General features: G+C 37.5%; 1 protein-coding gene across 1 annotated transcript in view; it reads left to right on the top strand.

Annotated features, from left to right (window-relative positions):
• The window catches only part of FCHO2 (FCH and mu domain containing endocytic adaptor 2), a 100,553-nt gene extending 82,259 nt beyond the window's left edge, over window positions 1–18,294 (top strand). The window contains exons 19-26 of the mRNA XM_059834235.1: window positions 120–249; window positions 4,801–4,912; window positions 5,532–5,687; window positions 7,864–7,996; window positions 10,753–10,952; window positions 13,146–13,210; window positions 15,712–15,876; window positions 16,111–18,294. Of these exons, the coding sequence (XP_059690218.1) occupies window positions 120–249; window positions 4,801–4,912; window positions 5,532–5,687; window positions 7,864–7,996; window positions 10,753–10,952; window positions 13,146–13,210; window positions 15,712–15,876; window positions 16,111–16,133 (984 nt within the window). The 3' untranslated portion in view covers window positions 16,134–18,294. The remainder of the gene's footprint in view (window positions 1–119; window positions 250–4,800; window positions 4,913–5,531; window positions 5,688–7,863; window positions 7,997–10,752; window positions 10,953–13,145; window positions 13,211–15,711; window positions 15,877–16,110) is intronic.
• The last annotated feature ends 841 nt before the right edge of the window (window positions 18,295–19,135 follow it).

Here is a 19,135-nt window from a genome sequence, read left to right as displayed (position 1 = left end):
GTTAAGAAAGACTATGAAATTGTTTGGGGCATGAAATGAAATACTCTTCTATTTACAGTCTTTTTTTTCATCTCTTTAAGACCACTTTGTGTAATACGCTTGTAATCTCTTTTGTTCAGCCTAGGCCATTCAGCCCTCCTTTGACCTCTAACTCAAGTCCACCTCCTGCAGCTCCCTTGGCACGTGCAGAGAGCATTTCCTCAATATCCTCTTCTGCTTCCCTCAGTGCAGCAAACACACCTACAGTTGGTAAGTTAAAGTAACAATTTTAACTTATTTTAGAAATAGAATTATTCTGCCACTAGTTCCCACATGTTAGGAAAACCATTTGTTGGAGTTAGTTGTTCTGTATGTGAGTTCAGTCTAGGGACTTCAAGCATCCGTTGCAATACCTGTTTCTAAATGAGTCTGAGAGACAGGACAGTGGATTTAATTAGATTAGACAATAGATCCAATTATGGCATGTTTTTTAGGGCAATAGTTTTCAAAATTAATATTCCATTAATTCTTACTTGGTATGCTTGTATATCCATTCATCAAGCACAACGTGTTATCATGTATTCGTTCAGAAGATGTTATTGTATAGTTGCAGAAATATTTTGGGATACTGATAAATTTGAATTAATATAAATGTTCACAAAATTGAGTTCTTTTATGTTCTCTTTATTTTGTTTGTGATCCTGCGATTGCAGTTTCTAAAAAAAATGAAACTATCACATTTTTTTTGTCAAGTTAATGAAGCATATAAGCTAAACAGAGGTGTTCAAACAACCAAACAAAAACGGTGAAGATGAAAAGCCACTAATTTCAGAAGGTTTTCTTATATTTTTAAAGGAAAGTCCCTCAGTTTTGATATTTGGTTATAACAGATTAAAAAGAGACTTATTATGGGGGTTTTGTTTGTTGGTTTTTTTAAAGACATTTTAACTTGTTTCTTTAGCAGAATTGAAGTATTTCATTCCTATACACTATTACCACTTTAGTCCCAAGTTAAATCTAATTCTTGAGTTAACACGCAGTTATCTGTGAATGTTACTGATGCCAAGGATTCCTTGCCCAGGCTCAGCAGCTCAGGAGAGCATCTGCACAACTTCTAGTGGGAGTTCAGCACTGAAAGCAGTGCAACTGTTTCCACCCTGTGCAGGATCAAAGCTAGTAAGGTCTGCCCAGCCTTAGCTGCTACGGTTCAGTGTCCACCAGTTTCCCAAATGCTGAGAAGCATCACAGAAAGGTAACTGATATTTTGGTTGCCAAAGTCATCCAGGCATACATCCTCAGGCCTCAGCACTGGTGCCAAGGAACCAAAAGTTGGTGGCAGCAACATCAATAGCCCCAGCTCTGAGTGGGTGTGTTGTTGGAGACAGTGACAGAGTGAAATTTTGAGGTGAGGGAGGAGGTAAGGAGGTGTGTGCTGACGCTGTGGTTTGACATGGTTATTAAACTGGCCTAGCAAAAATAAACAAGGCCAGTTGCATCTGCACTGTGTGAATTAAATAGTCCTGGAGAACTGGGAAGGACAGTGCAGACGGCTGAATGACTTTGGGACATGAGAATATACTCTGCACTACTGTCTGTATTCTTTTGACTTTTGCACAATCCACTGTTTCCCTTACCCCATTTGTTCTGAATAATGTAGAGTTGACTCTAATTATCTTTTTCCAAGCAAACTTTAAGGCATGCATAATTGAATATTTCTTTTATGCTTTAGCCTTGTTTTAATTTGTGACGTATTTTTATATATATTAATTTTTTAACATTTCTTTTTGCTTGAAATACTTTGTTTTCTTGCAATTTTTTTTTCATTTAAATGTAATAGAGGATGCTCTTTTGATTGGAAATCTTCCTACAGTTGAAAAGCTTTGTGAGACACCACCAGGTATTGTACTCAAAGCAGATTTACGAGTTAAATACTCATCCTAATACACTACACCTAATAAAATGGTATTTCTTTTGAAACAAGTTTCTCCAGCTATTTCTGGTATCTGGCAGATACAAGTAGATTGAAAGCTCAACTACTTAAGGAGTTTTATGTTGCTGAAAACACCAAAACTTGATATAACTGCTTTTATATAATGTAATCATCTGTCTATTCTGCGCCATCCCCCCCGCCCCCCCCCCCCCAGCTGAAACTTGGTGTTGCTTATTCGGTTTGTCATTACTACTTTCTTTGCAGTAAAGTGAATACATTTTTACTTTGACAGTCCTTATTTTCATAAGACAAGTAGGTTAAAATGTTTCTATATTTATATATAATACAAATCTTTGAAGATACACATAATACAGGTAATTTTTTTCAAACTAAATTTTATTTTCATGACAGCCGTTTAGCTGATATTATAATGGTCTGAATCTTTGTTCCTAAACCGAACTAAAACTATTTGATCGGGTTTGGTTATTTGCCCTTTTTGTGACCAATGATGCAGTCTTTTATTCTGCAATTTGGCAACCTCCTTGAGTGTCAATGCAACTGTTTGCATGGTTATGTCACTAGCTCTTGCGTCAGCACAGCTCAGGGGCTGTTAATGGTGGTCGGGGCTGAGGCAAATGGCAGGGCATCAAAGCCAGCTAGAAGTGGAGCCTTGAGCTGGGCTGCAGCCTGAAATGCAGCAAGGCTGCCTTGGTGTAGCTCTGTGACGTCCCATACCTCTGAGAGCTCGCAGCAGGCGTGGAAGGCCCTGAAGCTGGATATCGCTGCATTGCATTGTATTTTCAGCAGCAAGGCAACAAAATGATGACTTCCAGACTTAGGTTAAGCAGTTGTGTTTGTTTGCATTTATTGGTTTTTAGTGGAACGCGTAGATTTTTATGAGTCAAAAGGGTGACGAACAGTGGGGGCAGAGCAGATGAGAGAGAAGCTATCTCACTGGTAGTCCCTCAAACACATCTCAGAGAAATGTATATACAGATACATATTTGCTTTGGTGTTCTCAAAAAAAAGTAAAAACAGTGTTACTATTCCTAATAAATTTCACTCCAGTCAAGAAATCAGTATTTGTCTTTTACCAATAGGAATATCATTTATGTATTTGCGTTACTCTGCATGATTTTCAAATATCAATATAAAAATATACACAAGGCCATTATAAGTAAAAGATTCAAAAATAATTTACACAATCTGGTGTAATTAATACAGGGTAATCACCTCCTATGTGCTCTGCAATTGTTAGTTGTTCCTTAGTAAATTGGGGGGAAAAGACAGTAAAACACCCTGGCAACCGTAGTGGCACACCCATTGAGTGCATGTTTTGGCTTTGGTGGAGAATACTTCTGGAGTTCAGTATTTCACCAAAGAGAATTTCTGGTGGTTGTTAACTCATTGTTTTATTGCACAGTTGCTTCTTGAAATCATGATTTCTGGATTTCTGAGACTGTTCAGAATCACAGCTTTTGTTGGTAGTTTTCAGGGGGGAAAGAAAACTTTGGAAACATGACCCATGCACTGTCTGAAAGAATAAATACAAACAACCTACTGTTCATACTGAAAAAAATAAATAAAGCAGTGTTTTGTAGCCAGCATCATAATATTTCGTTAATCTAAGAATTTCTGGGTTTGAACACTTGTGACTAGAGTGTCACTTTCGATCTAAGGAGGCCTAAATGTTGCACTAAGATTTTTTTCATAGTGCTGAGAAGTATTCTGAACATTTTACTACCTTAGGGAAGTAATCGTGATGGACAGTGAGGTATGAGGTAGCAGAGTTAGACCAACTCCTGTCTTTTTTACTCTCTTGTTGTTACTACTTCTTCCACTTATCTCTGAATTTAAGGTCTAATATGAGATATTAGAAAGAACAAGGTCCCAACTTTCTTTTTGCTTCTGAAGGAGCTCAGAAGGCACAGCCACTGTTTTACAGTAAATAGGATTAGTTTGCCATGAGCAATATTATATGGAAGCATTTTGTTTCTACTTTATGGTACGAAAGAAAAATTTCTCATTTTGCTGATGAAATGAGAAAGATTGTGCCTCCTTGTGATAGATAATACTATGTGATAGAAGCCATTTCAGCCATGATACAAAAACTAGTAAGATGCTCTCCACTATGCTGCTGCATTAATAAAAAGACAGAACTTCCACTGTTGTCTTTTATATTCAGTACACATATAGAAAATTGGTGAAAAGTAAAATCCCACAACAACCAATTTCATCAATTGTACACACGCATTTCAAAAAACCTTAGTATCGAGGTCTGAGTTGATTTTTATAGCTATGCATTGGAACTGTGTTGTGTTGGCATAGGCATCTGTGAAGGCTTCTCTAACAGTTTCTGCTGGGGAATTGTAATCTTTGTTGGCTGAAATACTTAAAAGAATGTTCAACAGTTCACTTATGTGAGGTAGTATTAATGTATTTGCATTTAAGTTCATGCACACTGTAAGTGAATTCTTTGCCTTTCCATGACCATTTTATTGTACTTTTTTCCATACAATAAGCATACAGTAGGGATTCTTTTTTTTTAGTATTCTGGTCAGTGCCTAATTCCCTTTGGATCTGCTGACTTCACTTTCATCAGTAGCCACTTTAATGCAGTGTTCCTCTGTCTCATGTATTTCCTGTGTCTGTCCATTTACATGATGTCATACTGATAGTCCTGTTTTCTTAGGCTGCTAAGCAGTGTTTTGATGGTGCAATTGTACTGTACTATGTTCATATTTTTCTACACACTTTTCAAGTAATACTTCAGATGCTACTGTGACCTTGATGGTGGTAACCTCTTGTGAAAATTACAGATGTAGTCAATCATTCTGAAATCTATTGCTAAGCTTTTTGAAAATTAAACCTATACACTGTATGTATTCTAGGTGTTTCACGTGGTCCCAGCCCTGTCAGCCTTGGAAACCAGGACACCTTGCCTGTTGCAGTAGCCCTTACTGAATCTGTTAACGCCTACTTTAAAGGAGCAGATCCCACAAAGTTAGTTAAATAGTGAATTGTTTTGAATGTAATAAGTTACAATAAGAAAACACACTGGTTTTACTTTTAATGTTTTGGGGGAAAATGTATATGCATTAGAAGGGGGATTCAAAGGGGTTTTTTTCCCTGGTCTAAGTGACAACAGTGGCTTATTGCTCTGTATTGGCCTGCATCCCGCTAGGAGTTCATATAGGTCTGCTTTACAAAAACGTGTTCAGTGAGAACACTGAAAATGAGAAGGGTTTTTATCATAGTCAGGTAGGTGCTACGTGTAAGTTTGAGCAGCTAAAAGCACCTCATTCCTTCTGTCATATCCATTGCTATGCTACTTAGGCCTTGCCTAAGCATAGTTGTGCCATGTTTTCAAAGCCTGAAGAATAATCCACCAAGACTACTGTATGCTTAACCAGCTAAACATTTTCTTTACTTACTTCATCTGACTTCCAAGTTGAAAGCAATAGCATATTGTCATATTGCCACATTAGCCTCATTTGAAATTGATTTTCTGTTTTTAATTCAGTTCATCGGATTGTGAAAGTACAGTGATTGCTTTAAAATTAGCATTAAAAATAAGCGATTAATGAGTTGCAATGAAACTGACGTTTTCATTCTCTTCTAGATGTATTGTGAAGATTACTGGTGACATGACAGTATCATTCCCAAGCGGGATTATTAAAGTCTTCACCAGCAACCCATCTCCAGCAGTGCTTTGCTTCAGGGTAAAAAACACAAGCAAACTAGAGCAGATTCTTCCAAATGCACAACTTGTATACAGGTTTTGTATTTTTTTTAATATAATAGTAAACTACATGATTTGTAAAATGTGAGTTGTTGTATATGTAAATCAGAATTCTCTACAGTCTCATTGATTTGCTTATACATAATTTCTTGAATTAATCTTGTTCAGGTCAGTTCTCTCCACTGCCACTGTTAAAAATCTCAGTAATTACTGGACTGCTGAGTATAACAGGAGTCATAAAAAATAGTTCGTAAATGTAGTTGTGTTTTTACATGCATTTTATAAATGATTTCTCTATACAGTAGTAACAATGGTAAGATTAAATGATGAAACAGTAGCCTGAAATGGAAAACAAGGAGTATGAGCTCCACCTAATCTCACTTGTCACTTACTAGTGTATTTTTAAGCTGTATTATTTCCAGAGTAGATCAGATCCATTACATAACTGTATCTCTCAGGTGTGTAGCAGCATATTTGGGAGAATTCTTAAGAAAAAAGGCTGTTGACTGAGTAGGATAATTGTTGAAATCACAGCACTTGGAGATCTTTAAAAAAAAAAAACAATTATAAAAGCTGTAAATATTTAGCAGAGATATTTCAGCTGAGTAGTTTCTTTTTCATTTATTGGAGAAATTATTTGAAAATTAGTTAAATGCTTTTAGATGCTACATTTTTTAAATTACTGAAATAAAGAATCAAACCATATGCATTCATTCTTTTGTATTTAATTTCATTTTGATCATTCATATTTAATGTAATGAACGATTTATAAAAAATTAATCTTTTTTTGACATGACAGTTTATAACTGAAATGTTAGCAGAGCTGTATCTGACAGCGTGAATTATACTGAAAAAATGTATTTTGCAAAAAAGTGGAAATGTCCGGTACTCTTGTATGAGTGCTGTGACACTTCATCTCTTATTAGAAAGGATGCATGTAATGGATATTTATGAAGTTAAACCCATATGGTAATAATTTGACTTCTCATCATATGCTGCAAAGGGTATCATTTGCTTGGTACCTATAGAGATTAAAGTTTTTAATGAGAGTGATATTTGTGGTGATATCAGAATTTCTGATTTGAATTGCACTTGGTTGTGGAGCAGCAGAAAGATTTTACTACTGGTTTCATTTATTTAAATTGTGGAAGGCCTCTTTAGTGGTAAGTAAGTGTTTATCTATGTATTTTACTGAAAATGGAAATTTCATTAATCACAACAGTGCCTTAAGAACCAAACTCTAAGTAAATTGGAGAGAGGCTGCTGGTACGCAAGTCACTGTTCTAGGACATTCAACCCACTGCGGTCCCATTTACTGTGTTCAGGTTCTCCTTGTCAGCTTTCACTCTGCAGGCACACTCTGCACTCCTCCTTAGGAGTGTATGCAGTTCCTCACTGTATCCACAGACATTAAGTGATTTGAATTTTGGTTCTGAATCAGTTTTCTTAAAAGCTTCATCCTTATTCAAAATAAACCTGAGGCAGCCAGAGCTGAAAATATTCTTGATCTGCAGAAGACCATGCTCCAGTAGCTCCTAAACAGGATTTTGCTTCTGCAGTCATGTGCACTCTTACCTACATATAGAAGTGATACAATAAATTGTTACTAAGATTGAATTGCAGCTGTAAGTATCTGAGAAACATTTGTTTATAATAATTTGAAAATCACTTTTAATTGAAAATATTTTGAAAGCTTACACTCTTTACAAATATATTAAAATACAGTAACACATACGGCGCCAGTCTTAATTATATGAAAATACAGTTAACACACTCCAATCTTAATTCAGTGCATTAGCAAAGCTATGTCGTAACCAAAGCTAATTATGATTTTAGGATTTATTCCAAATTAGATAATGTTCATTTTCAAATACCACTTTCATCCCCACCTCCCACACACCCTCAACAGCACGTAATTGCATTAAAATAGTGTTTTATTAAATGTAAAATACAAATTCAGCATTAACTCCAACTTGTGATGGAGCTCATCAGTTGAGGATACTCACTGCTCCACAGCCTGGAAGGAGAATTTTTAGCAGATGCAACAAGCAGTTATTTGTTTTAATATTTAGGAAGGAAAAATTATGTGTAGCAGTAGAGCAAATTCTTGCTTGAAATAGTGAAGGGGGAAGATCTAATCTTAATTTTTAGACATCCAAAATAATAAAAATCAGTGTTGCCTTCTGACTTCTACCTTTCTTTTTCTTTCTAGTGATCAGTCACAAAGTGACTCCAGTACTAAGGATTTTTGGATGAACATGCAAGCTGTAACTGTCTACCTCAAGAAATTATCAGAGCAGAATCCATCTGCATCCTATTACAATGTGGATGTTTTAAAGTATCAGGTAAATACTTTTTTCCCTATGGATATTTTTAAGGAACTCTGGCAGATTTGATATCTATACAGAAATTAAAGGAATTGTTCTTTGCCTGCTAGCATGTAGATGAACTGTCATCCCTCATCTACACCAATTCTGCGTATGTTATTGTTTACAGTGCATAGGCTCTGCCCAGGCTTAGTGCATTCTTACTATGCTTCATGTCATTCCCTTCAATTCATGACCTGTTTCAGCTTGCACACACTTCACTCCAGTTCACGTGTGCAAGCTTCAGACACTGCTTCTTTAGATATTTCTTAGCAAAGCCAAATTTTGCTTGAATTTAGGGGTTTTGGTGGGGGTTTGAGTTTGTAGTTGTACTGTCTTTGATTTTGTAATTGCTTAAGCTTTGGATGCTGTAGGTGATGAATTGTAATATAGGAGAACGTCGTATGTTCTCATGTCTCACAGTATAATGGAACATCTCATCCTGGAAACCATTTACAGGCACGAAAAAGACAAGAAGGTCATGTGGAGTAGTCAGCATGGATTTACCAAGGGAAAGTCATACTTGACCAAATTGATGAACTTCTGTGATGAAATGACTGGCCTGGTGGATGAGGGGAGAGCAGTGGATATTGTCTACTTAGACTTCAGGAAGGCTTTTGAAATGTCTCCAATAGCATCCTCATAGAGAAGCTGGTGAAGTACAGGCTGGATGAGCAGACACTGAGGTGGACTGAAAACTGACCAAACAGCCAGGCCCAGAAGGTGATGGTCAGTGGTATGAAGTCTAGTTGGAGGCCAGTAACTAGCAGTATACCCCAGGGGTCAATACTGAGTTTACAGTCATGTTTAACATCTTCATTAATGATCTGGATGGTGGGGCAGAGTGTACTCTCAGCAAGTTCACTGATGACAGCAAACTGGGAGGACCCTCTGGATCCACCAGAGGGTCATTCTGTCCTCCAGAGGTACCTCGACAGACTGGAGAAATGGGCTGACAGGAGCCTCGTGAAGTTCAACAAAGGGAAGTGCACCTGGGGAGGAACAACCCCATGCACTGATACATGCTGGGAGCCACCCAGCTGGAAAACAGCTTGGCAGAAAAGGACCCGGAGGTCCCCCCGTGTCCAACACGGGGACGCTGTGTTGAACATGAGCCAACAATGTGCCCTTGCTGCAAAGGCAGCAAATGGTCTCCTGGGCTGCATTAGGCAAAGTATTGCTAGTAGCTCAAGGGAGGTGATCTTTCCCCTCTACTCAGCACTGGTGAGGCCACACCTGGAGTACTGTGTCCAGTTCTGGGTTGTCCACTGCAAGAGAAACATGGACATACTGGAGAGAGTCCAGTAAAGGCCCACAAAGATGATGAAGGGTCTGGAGCATCTCCCCCATGAGAAAATGCTGAGAGCTGGGACTGTTCAGCCTGGAGAAGGGAAGGCGCAGAGGACATCTTACCAATGTATACAAATACCCGAAGGGAGGTCGTAAAGAGGACGGGGCCAGGCACTTTCCAGTGGTGCCCACTGACAGGACCAGAGGCAATGGGCACAAACTGAAACACAGGAAGTTGCCTCTGAACATCAGGAAACACTTTTTTCCTGCGAGGGTGACTGAACAATGGAACAGGTTGCCCAGAGGCATGGTGGAGTCTCCATCCTTGGAGATACTCAAAAGCCATCTGGACATGGTCCTGGGTAGCTGGCTCAAGGTGGCCCTCCTTGAGCAGGGGAGTTGGACCAAATGACCTCTGGAGGTCCCTTGCAACCTCAACCATTCTGTGAATCTGTGAACAGATGTTCTGGCTGTCCATAAAAAAATCTTCATGAAAATTCAAGACAGACAGACTCACCTCAAAGGCAGAACAGAGATTTGCTAGACCTGCATTGAAATGGTTGAACACCTGAGACAACTGTCTACATCAAAAAACAAAAGAACCTGTCAGTCCAGCTATTAATACCATTGTAGTTTCCACATTTTACCAATATAGTTTAAAATCTTGGCATACTGAATCTATAAAAAGCATGTTAGCTACACAGAATTCCTGAGAAAGATGGAAGGAACAAAACGTTTCTTTGCATTGCAGAAATGAGTACTGTGGAAGAATTTTATCTATTTATGACCTTTACTGTCAGGGAAAAATGAGGCATTGGCATGCAGAAGCCCTGGCAGATAGAAAAGGTTCTGGGCTGCCAAGGAAAGTCAAGAAGAGGGCACCAGGACGTAGAAGATTCCTCAAGTAGACTAGGAAGGTGGTAGAGATGCAGCAGGGCAGTAGCATAAGCTCAGCTGCAGAAGTGGCAGCATCCAGCCCTCCTGCAGCAGGAAGATAACGCTTTGAATAGGTAAGAATTGTTTTGCTGGCTGTCTGTCCCATAATGACAGGTATTGCCCTCTGCTGCTGGGTGCTTGGGCAGCTGAATTGGTATGGACACTACTGCTAAGGAGGTAGTCATTTTGCCACAAGCATGCATGCTTCTTGTCTGAGGCAGAACACAAGACTAGAACAAAACTGTTTTGACTTACAGAAGCCAGAACAGGAAGAAGCCTTGTGGGCCAGAGGCAGTTCAAACCTTTTCTTTAATGATTTTAGTTTAAAAGAACAGAAATTATTTTAGGCTGCAACAGTCTTCAGAATTCTGTGATTAAGGACTCAGAGGTCAATTGTTCTCTTACCTTTTGTCAGGATTTAGAGTTATGTTCGTTACCATCATTCCCTAATTCTGCCCAAAAGGGGAATATCTTAATTGAGCTGCTTTCAATGGCTTATTCTTTTACAGGTATCTTCAAATGGCATCCGGTCCACTCCCTTGAATCTTGCAACTTACTGGAAATGTAATGCTAGCACTACTGATGTGAGAGTGGATTATAAGTACAATCCAGAGTCTATGAATGTGCCTAGTATGCTATCTAATGTCCAGGTTGTGGTACCAGTAGATGGAGGAGTAACAAACATGCAATCACTTCCACCTGCAAAATGGTAATACTTTTTATTATTTCAGATTCATGTCGAGTATTCATTAGTGTCATTGACAGTCTGAAAAATTTCAGTGGAAGAAACAGCTAATTTTTTTTGTCTTGACAAAATGCGTAGTATTAGATGTTTAGGACATTTTCTGGTCTGAAACAGATCATGTGCAGCCAATTCACATAAACTGAGACAATATGCACCCATTCCAGCTGTGTAACAATACAAACCTTCAGGAAATTTCCAATATTTGCTTTCTTTTGGCCAGTAGACAGAATAGACATTTTTAATACAGTAATTTGAAACGAAAACCTCTTAATGAGTTAAAAAACATTTTGCGTGTGGGTATAAATATATCCATATATATGCATTATATAGAGCGAGTAGAAGAAATGCAGTTCTTAAAAACATTTCTTGATTCTTCTAGCTTAAAATTAGCTTCTAATTGAAATGGTTTTAAAACAAACCTCAGTAACTGAGGAGCTCTTCATAAGCCAGGTAGTGTTGTCTCTCACTTCAAGCGTCATGCAGACTATTATCTGACTAGCAGCTACCTGCCACCATCTTCTAAGCCTGCATTTACAGTAGCACTTGAAAGTGAGACACAGATCTCGGGTAATTATGTTTCTACAAGTTTGTGAAAAAAAGAAGAGGGTGGTGGGACTAGGCAGAGCAGTACATCCCTGGAGCAGCAGGTGAGCAGAATTCAATGGCTGCGCCTGTGGTTTGGCAGCACGTAGGTACTTGCCCAGCTGTAACATAATTCCTGGACTGTTTATTTCCAAGAGGGTCTTTTTAATGTGAAGCAGGAAAAGAACACCAAGTTGAAGGAAGTCAGGCTTTGTTAACCTTGTTACTTACAGATCAGTTTACCTTATAAAGCAAGGTTCAGAAGATAAATAAACCTGATGCATTTATTAGATAGGTTCTGATGTTTCTGGAGGCAATACATTTAAATGCGTTAATTGGACAAAGTAGTAATACAAGACCATTTTCAGTGGAAAAAAGCCTAGCAAGACCGAATCTTTCTTGACTTGGTATTTCAAGGGAGCAAGACTTCTAACCAAGTCACCTTAAGCTTATTCTGAGCAAGGGCGGGTTCAGTATCCTACCTGAACAATGTGACCAGAACGTCTGGTGAAGCACAACTCCAGGCCCAGGCTTCTTCCACAAACCCCGCTGTAATGAAGCCTGAGTGACAGCAGGAACACCCACCCAGAACACACCCAGTGTTAGCTAAGACTCAAATCTTAGTGGCAGTTTCATTACAAATTCATCAGATTAAGGGACTTGAGCCTAGATTCTCTCTCTTTCACATAGGCAACTACCCAAAGCCAGAATTTTGAGCCTGGAAAGCTGACCAAAAAAAAAAATATATAGTCATGTCCCAGGCAGCTCTAGTATTTGTGTTGTGCTAACTGTTTGGTCTAGTGGATTGGTGTGGTGGGTTTTTGGTTTTTTAAAAATAAATGTTTCATAAATTGACCTCCTGCAAGTGACTGCTACCATCTATGCTTCTTGTGTAAGCGTTTCACTCCTGCTACACAAATGCCAGAAGCCATTTCAAACCTATCAATCAGCACTTCCTGCTGCTCACAGCTTTAAGTTGTTGGCTTCCGTTGGTGGAACTGCTGCAGAGTTGCTCCCAGAGTTGAAATGCCCTGTCAGCTGAGACTCCAGTGCTTGGTGCCCTTTTCTGCCCCTTTACAGCATCAGAAGTTAGCTTAAACCCTGTGTCACTTACGCCCACTAATTTTACTAGAATAGAAGTGGAATAAAATTCATGCTGCCAGGAGTCTCACATAGGGGAGCGCAATCAACGTTGCTCCCCCTCATACCATCGTGATGAAGCATAAAGACTGCTTTATGCTCACAAAAGCTTTCAAACCACTTCCAGGGCATTTGGCCTGTCCTTACCCTTTGAGACTACAGAGGGTTTTGAGGTATGGAACCAGAGCTGGGGCACAGGCAGTGTTAGCTGTATAAAAAGATGGTGCATACTTCTGAGCTCTGCCACTCTAGGGCAAGGCAGACACACCCTTCTCTTTTCCTGTTTGCTTTGTATAGTCTTACACAAACTTACCTTAAAATGATCAAGTGTTTTAATAAACCTCTGTTTAGAGATGTCTGTAACATACCAGTGTAAATCTAGGGCAATACTATGCTAAAACTGGTGCTTATAACTAACCTACTGTTCTCTTACAGGAATGCAGACCAGATGAAAGCATATTGGAAAATATCTAGCATTTCAGAGAAGTCTGAGAATGGAGGCAAGTTGCACTCTTTTGTTTTCTAGTACTGAAAAACTGTAACAGTAAAAAGGTGATCATTTTAGCCTCTACGACCCCATGCCCATTTACACATCTTCTCATGCTGTATCCTGTTTACCTATTCACCTTCTCAATTAATTTCCTCCTGAGAGATTCCAGTAACGTTGAGATGCCAAAATATAAAGCTATATTATTTAGCTATTATTATTTAGCTATTATTTAGCTACAAAAGTAAAATAGTGAAGCCCCTGAAAGCAGTTATTAGCTCTAAAATAGAGTTTAGACTGGGTAAGAAATTATTGCATCAATGCTGTTTGGAAATGAGCAGTTATTCAAAGGAAAATATGTTTAATATCTGTGTCTTTTGAGACACTGACAACTGAAATAAATTAGAGTTAACTGGAAGAACTGGGGGGGGGGGCAGAAGATCCAAAAGTCCTGTGCTGAGATAGACTCAACAGTAGATGATTCTTGACCATGTTTTGAAGGTCTTAGTTTTGACCATATACAACTCCAGGAAAAAAAAAAAACCTGTGCACATCTGCTCAGAGTGGTAATTTATATAGCGTTTTGCAAGGTACCAATAGTTGTCCTCTGCCCAGCTGCCCCTTCCTGAGGCCCAGTTGATGTTGCAGCCCTTGCAGCCTCTGCAGGTGCAATATTTTTCTGAAGCAGAAAAACGGGCGCCAAAGGGAGGTATCTCATCCTCAAAGCCTCTGTGGAGAAATGAACTTGTGGTCTAAGGGAAAGGCCTTTAGCTCTGTTCATAATGCCCTTCACTAAAATTCTTAAAGCGCAGATTTCCTTGTAAATATGACTGGTGTCATATACAAACCACAAGCCTGGAAAGGAAAGACCTTTTCTATTCCTGCAAAGGCTTGCAAAGTTGTGATCATCATTCAAACAAAATCAGAGGTAACTTTACCTGACAGAGGTTGTTGCTGTAGTCTGGTCATTCACTGACCTCACAGTTCATTGTCATCTGTCTCCCATTACGATTACGTAGGGATAGCCCTCTTTTCATTTTTTTTCCCCTTTTCCAAGCTGTGGAGCTTCTTTTGAAAGAAAAAATGATACTAAAACACAAACGCAGACAGATGAAGAGCTACTGTACACCTGCAGAGCAGCATAAAATGGACTGCCAGTGATGCGGATTGAGTCTCGTGTGTGTTCAGCAGACTTGCACGTATCCCACTGCTTCTGCTATATTCCCTTCTTTTCCCACCATCTTTTTTCCCCTTTTCTTTGAGTATAAATACATAGTACTCACAATTCAGTGTTTAAGAGGAAGTAATACTATGCTGGTCTTACAGAAACAAAGGGAGAAGTTGCACAAACACTGTTAATATTAGGACAAATGTCTTGAAGTCTTTTTTATTCTGGTGTACAGGGTGGTAAAATGTTTTGGGGTTTTTTTATGGTCCAACACATTATGTGAGCTGTCAATTGCAGACAGAGATAAAACACAGAACAACCTTTCAAAGCACTTGAATACTGCGTTTCCATACTTAGAGTGGAAAAAAGTTCCAATTTACTCAAACTATGACAGACCTACTGAAGAAACGAAATGGACCTTAAGCCAAATTTATCAAGAACAAGCCATTGCATAGAACAATTTCATTCATTAATTCCCGCTTTTACCCCAGTAACATTTCAGTCACTGTCCTCGTCATTTAGCAGCTCCTATTGACTAGGAATAGCAAGTGGTTTTAAAGAAGTGAAAATACTTGGCTTTCATTATTCCGTTGTTAATTATTTAAATCTAATTTTTCCCGGCATATTTTGCAAGAACAAGAAAAGACTTGTTTAAGAACTAGAAAAAGAGACTAGTAACAATGCTGTGGGGTTTTTTAAATGCCTTGCATTGACTACAGAAATGTACTTAAAATAATTTTGAACTCACTGCTTTATAATAGCATCGAAGTGATGACACTTCTCCACTGTCTCTTAGAAAGCAACAGAAATTTGTGGGGAAAAGTATTTAATCAGACCTTGTCTTCGTGAGAAAAATAAGAATTTATTTCCTCTGGGTAAATTACTGTATAGCTGCATTTCTCACAATGGTTTTGTTCACATACATTCATCCAGACAGATCATGACAGCATTTAAATATTCTGACGTACTTTCAAATCTGCTAATGAAAAGTACTACGTACGAGATAGGTAGTATTAAGTACTTACAGACCACAAAGCATAAATGATGTTTATAGGGACCAATCAGATATTTCAAGTAATAAGAGGTCACCAGGCTATCTGATACACACATTCTATATAATCTTGCAGAAATGCATACCGTTTACCTTTAAATTATTCACTAGTCATTGTCTTAGAGTATTGGAAAAAACAGACTTCTACTCTCATCTCTCTTGAAGACTGTAGGACTGCTGCTAGGAATAGATCTCAAAGGTCACCATGTTAGTTTCACTTCTTACTACTAAAAATTTTGGGAGATTATCTTGTTCTTGAAAAACAACCAGCTTTTCAGTTTTGTTATTTTTATAGGTTCTGGATCCCTCAGGGCAAAATTTGAACTTTCAGAAGGACCCAGTAAACCAGCAACACTTGCAGTGCAATTCATTAGTGAAGGAAGCACCCTTTCAGGAGTAGATGTAGAGCTCGTAGGCACTGGCTATCGGCTTTCCCTCCTTAAGAAGAGATTTGCCACTGGTAAGACACTGACGTGCTTCTATATTCAAATTAGTATTATATATTCTATAAATTATAAAATATGAAACTGTTAAGTAAGTGATACATAAATGGTTACTCTTCATTAAAACATGGCTGAAAGCTGTTTCACAGGCTTTTTTTTTTTTTCCATAGTTACTCAAAACTGCTCCCAGGAAAATACTGACAAAATCTGTTTTATCTACTGATGGCAAAAAACCTACCTTTATTTTTCAGGACGGTATATGGCAGACTGCTGATGTACCTGTGAAAGTCATTGGATCAAAGGAGTGCAAGAAGCTCACTCTGCCCTCTCTATTTTTCAAACACTATTTTAACATGCATTAATTTTTTCAAAATGTTGACCTTCTTTGAGGCTGAACTACAGAACAGAAAATGCACTTTTAAAAGTCATTTTGCAAACTTTTTATTACTTTATAATAGCACTGAAGTTAACTTCAACACTGTCTGTAAATGATCAACTGCAATATTTGGGAAAATTGGTTGAGATCGTAGTAACTTTGTATAGATGAACTCAAAATAGTAACCCATGGTTGTAATGAAAGTTATGAAATTGTACGTTATACTGTAAACATTAAACCTAAAAATGTAAGAGAGCAAGAAATACTTGAGCTTTCCATAAGTAATACTCATTTTTCAGATATTTAGTTGCCAGTTTTTAAGGAAAGCAGAGGCAAAGTCTCATGTAGATCTTCTATCCACTCATGCCACAAAACCAGCTGAGTTAGAGCTGTATAAAAGAAATGTAACTTGATGCCCATGTATCATATGTTATTAACATGTAAGTTGTTTTATATAGGGGTTTTTTTCCTAAGTGCAATGTGTTACAAAATTGCAAAAGACAGCAGAGATTTACTTCTGCAGTAGTAAATTTTATGGGCGTTGTGATTGTTTGAATTAATGCTGTAGATTTAATTTATTTTTATATGAATTGTATAACATTTGTGCCTTTGAAAAAAGCCTGTGCCTATCCAATTTGTTATTCACGTGCCTCACTTCCTTTTTCAAAGTTTGGCTCTTCATCAAGAAAGCACGGTGTTTGTATAATACACACAACTTGATAAAAATTCCTTTGACTGGGATTTGTTTAGAAGGCAGATTTGCAAAAACTGGAGATTGTTTTAAGAGGTTTAAAATACTGGATTACTTCCTCATGGGGTAATTGCAATAAATGCGGCTGTAGTAAAGGGAGATGCATCATCCAGGACTTTGAAACTTTGAGATGGTAACTTTAATGTCACCAAAGATGAGAATCTTGAAAAATTACCGAAGATGGCATAAGCAAACTTTTAAAAGCATACAGCATTTTCCTTCACTTAGACTGCAAGTCTTTGGACTTTGAGTGCTTTTGGGGTTATGTGACATGAATGTATAACATAGTACTTTGGGAGGAATAGCATTTTAGAAGCATATTTTCTGGCAGCAGGATGACAAGTACTGCCATTTGTATTAGTTTAAATTTTTTCTATAACCACCAATTTTAACATTTGTATTGTCATCTAATCTGCTTGCCACAGTCTAAGCACAGGGAAGTGACCCATTAATAACATTTTTTAAAGTAAGTCACTAATTTAGAAAATCTTCTATGTATTTCTATTCTCAAATATTTTTTTTTAATGCCGAAATCAAAAGTATTGGGGCAAAATAATTCAATAACCTAAACGTGGAAATTTCATATGACCATTTTGAATATCTATTTCAAATCCTCTATTAAAACAATAAAATGTGCTTGAACTAATTCATGCAAAACCAGTAATTAATTGGACTGCTGAAGCTTTACAATAAACTAAGCTTTGTAGAGGCTACATAAACTCTAATGTAAACTACACACTCTTGCAGATGAGAGTTCCATTGTTAGCACTAAGCACATACTGTACTGTAGATTTGATTGGAAGAGTATATTTGGCTCTTAATTTTCTAATCTTATTGAATGGTAAATTTCTAGCTCATAAAATGGTACAGTCTTTTTACTGGAGTCTTAATTGTAATCTGCTTTGCAATCAAACTGTGTTTAACATGACTATTTTATTAATGAAAACCCAAAACTGTATTGCTATTTTTAATCAAGTATTTCATTTCTAAGTTAAATGAAGTAGTTATGTTTCAGCACTTTTAAACTAGCTTTCATTCAGGTGATTATACATACATTTGCATTGGGTGCAGGTTACAATTTTGAAGCCATACAAGTTTATATAGACTTTTTGTAAAGAAATTCAAAAACAATGTAAAAAGTACATGTAGCTATCTCATAAAAAAAAACATATGTAGCAAGCTGGTTCTTGCTTGTGTATACAGCAATATCCTTTGTAGCTGCCTCCTAAGAAAATTGATTTGTAAACACAACTCTAAAGGATCTGAATTTTTATGAATTGTTACTACGTCAGACTGTAAATTAGAGCATACAAGTTTATCTTACAAAAATTGTAAATACTTCTGATTTTTCATAAAATGTAAATTTTAAAAAAATTTGCACCCATAATAAACATGTAATATATAATTTAAATACTGATTTATATTGCCTATACTTTTGCAGTTAGTCCCACAGAGCTTCTAAGCAATGATAGAACAAAACCATGCCTGTATTAAAAATTCTAAAAGCGTTAATTGATTTTGAATTGATAGTGGGTAGAGATTTAATATACAAACTTTTTAATATATTTAAAAAACACCACAGAGAAGGTGGGTGGAAAGGTGACTTCTGCAAAGAATTGCATCTTTACTAAACTGGAATGCCTGAGATGTCTACAATGGCTTATGCCTTTACTAAATTGATATGCTTAACTAATAACTTAGATTAGGCAAAATTGCAGATATGTCTATCAGAAAAATCTCAACTTTGTCGACGTGAGCTGCTCTCTGTAAATAGTGCTATCAAATGCTGTATGTTCCTTAACAAGCCTGTATTTTGTTGAGTGCACAGGAAAAAAAAAAATCAGTGGCAAGATTAAAGTAATTCTTTCTGATTTCTTGTGTTCCACCAGTCCAAAAAAGTAGATGATTTAAGTACTACTTCAGCAGACTGAGAATAGTCCTTCTAAGCTGCGAGCACAGAAAGAAAAGTTGAAACTGAACAAATGGGTTTAAATCTGTTTCTTTCCTGCTAACCCCATAGCCTGTAGAAGTTTAGTAAGTAATGACTTCTTAAATTTACTTTCTCAGCTGGCTGGGTATCATTGCAGTAAGTACCATTCTTGTCATGCTGGAAAGCAATAGTCCAAGGGCTTGATTCTTATCTTCTGCT

This window comes from Gavia stellata, chromosome Z (genome assembly GCF_030936135.1).
Source record: "Gavia stellata isolate bGavSte3 chromosome Z, bGavSte3.hap2, whole genome shotgun sequence".
Lineage (NCBI taxonomy): Eukaryota > Metazoa > Chordata > Aves > Gaviiformes > Gaviidae > Gavia > Gavia stellata.
Note: the sequence above shows the minus strand (reverse complement) of the source record. Positions and strands in the feature narration are given on the sequence as shown.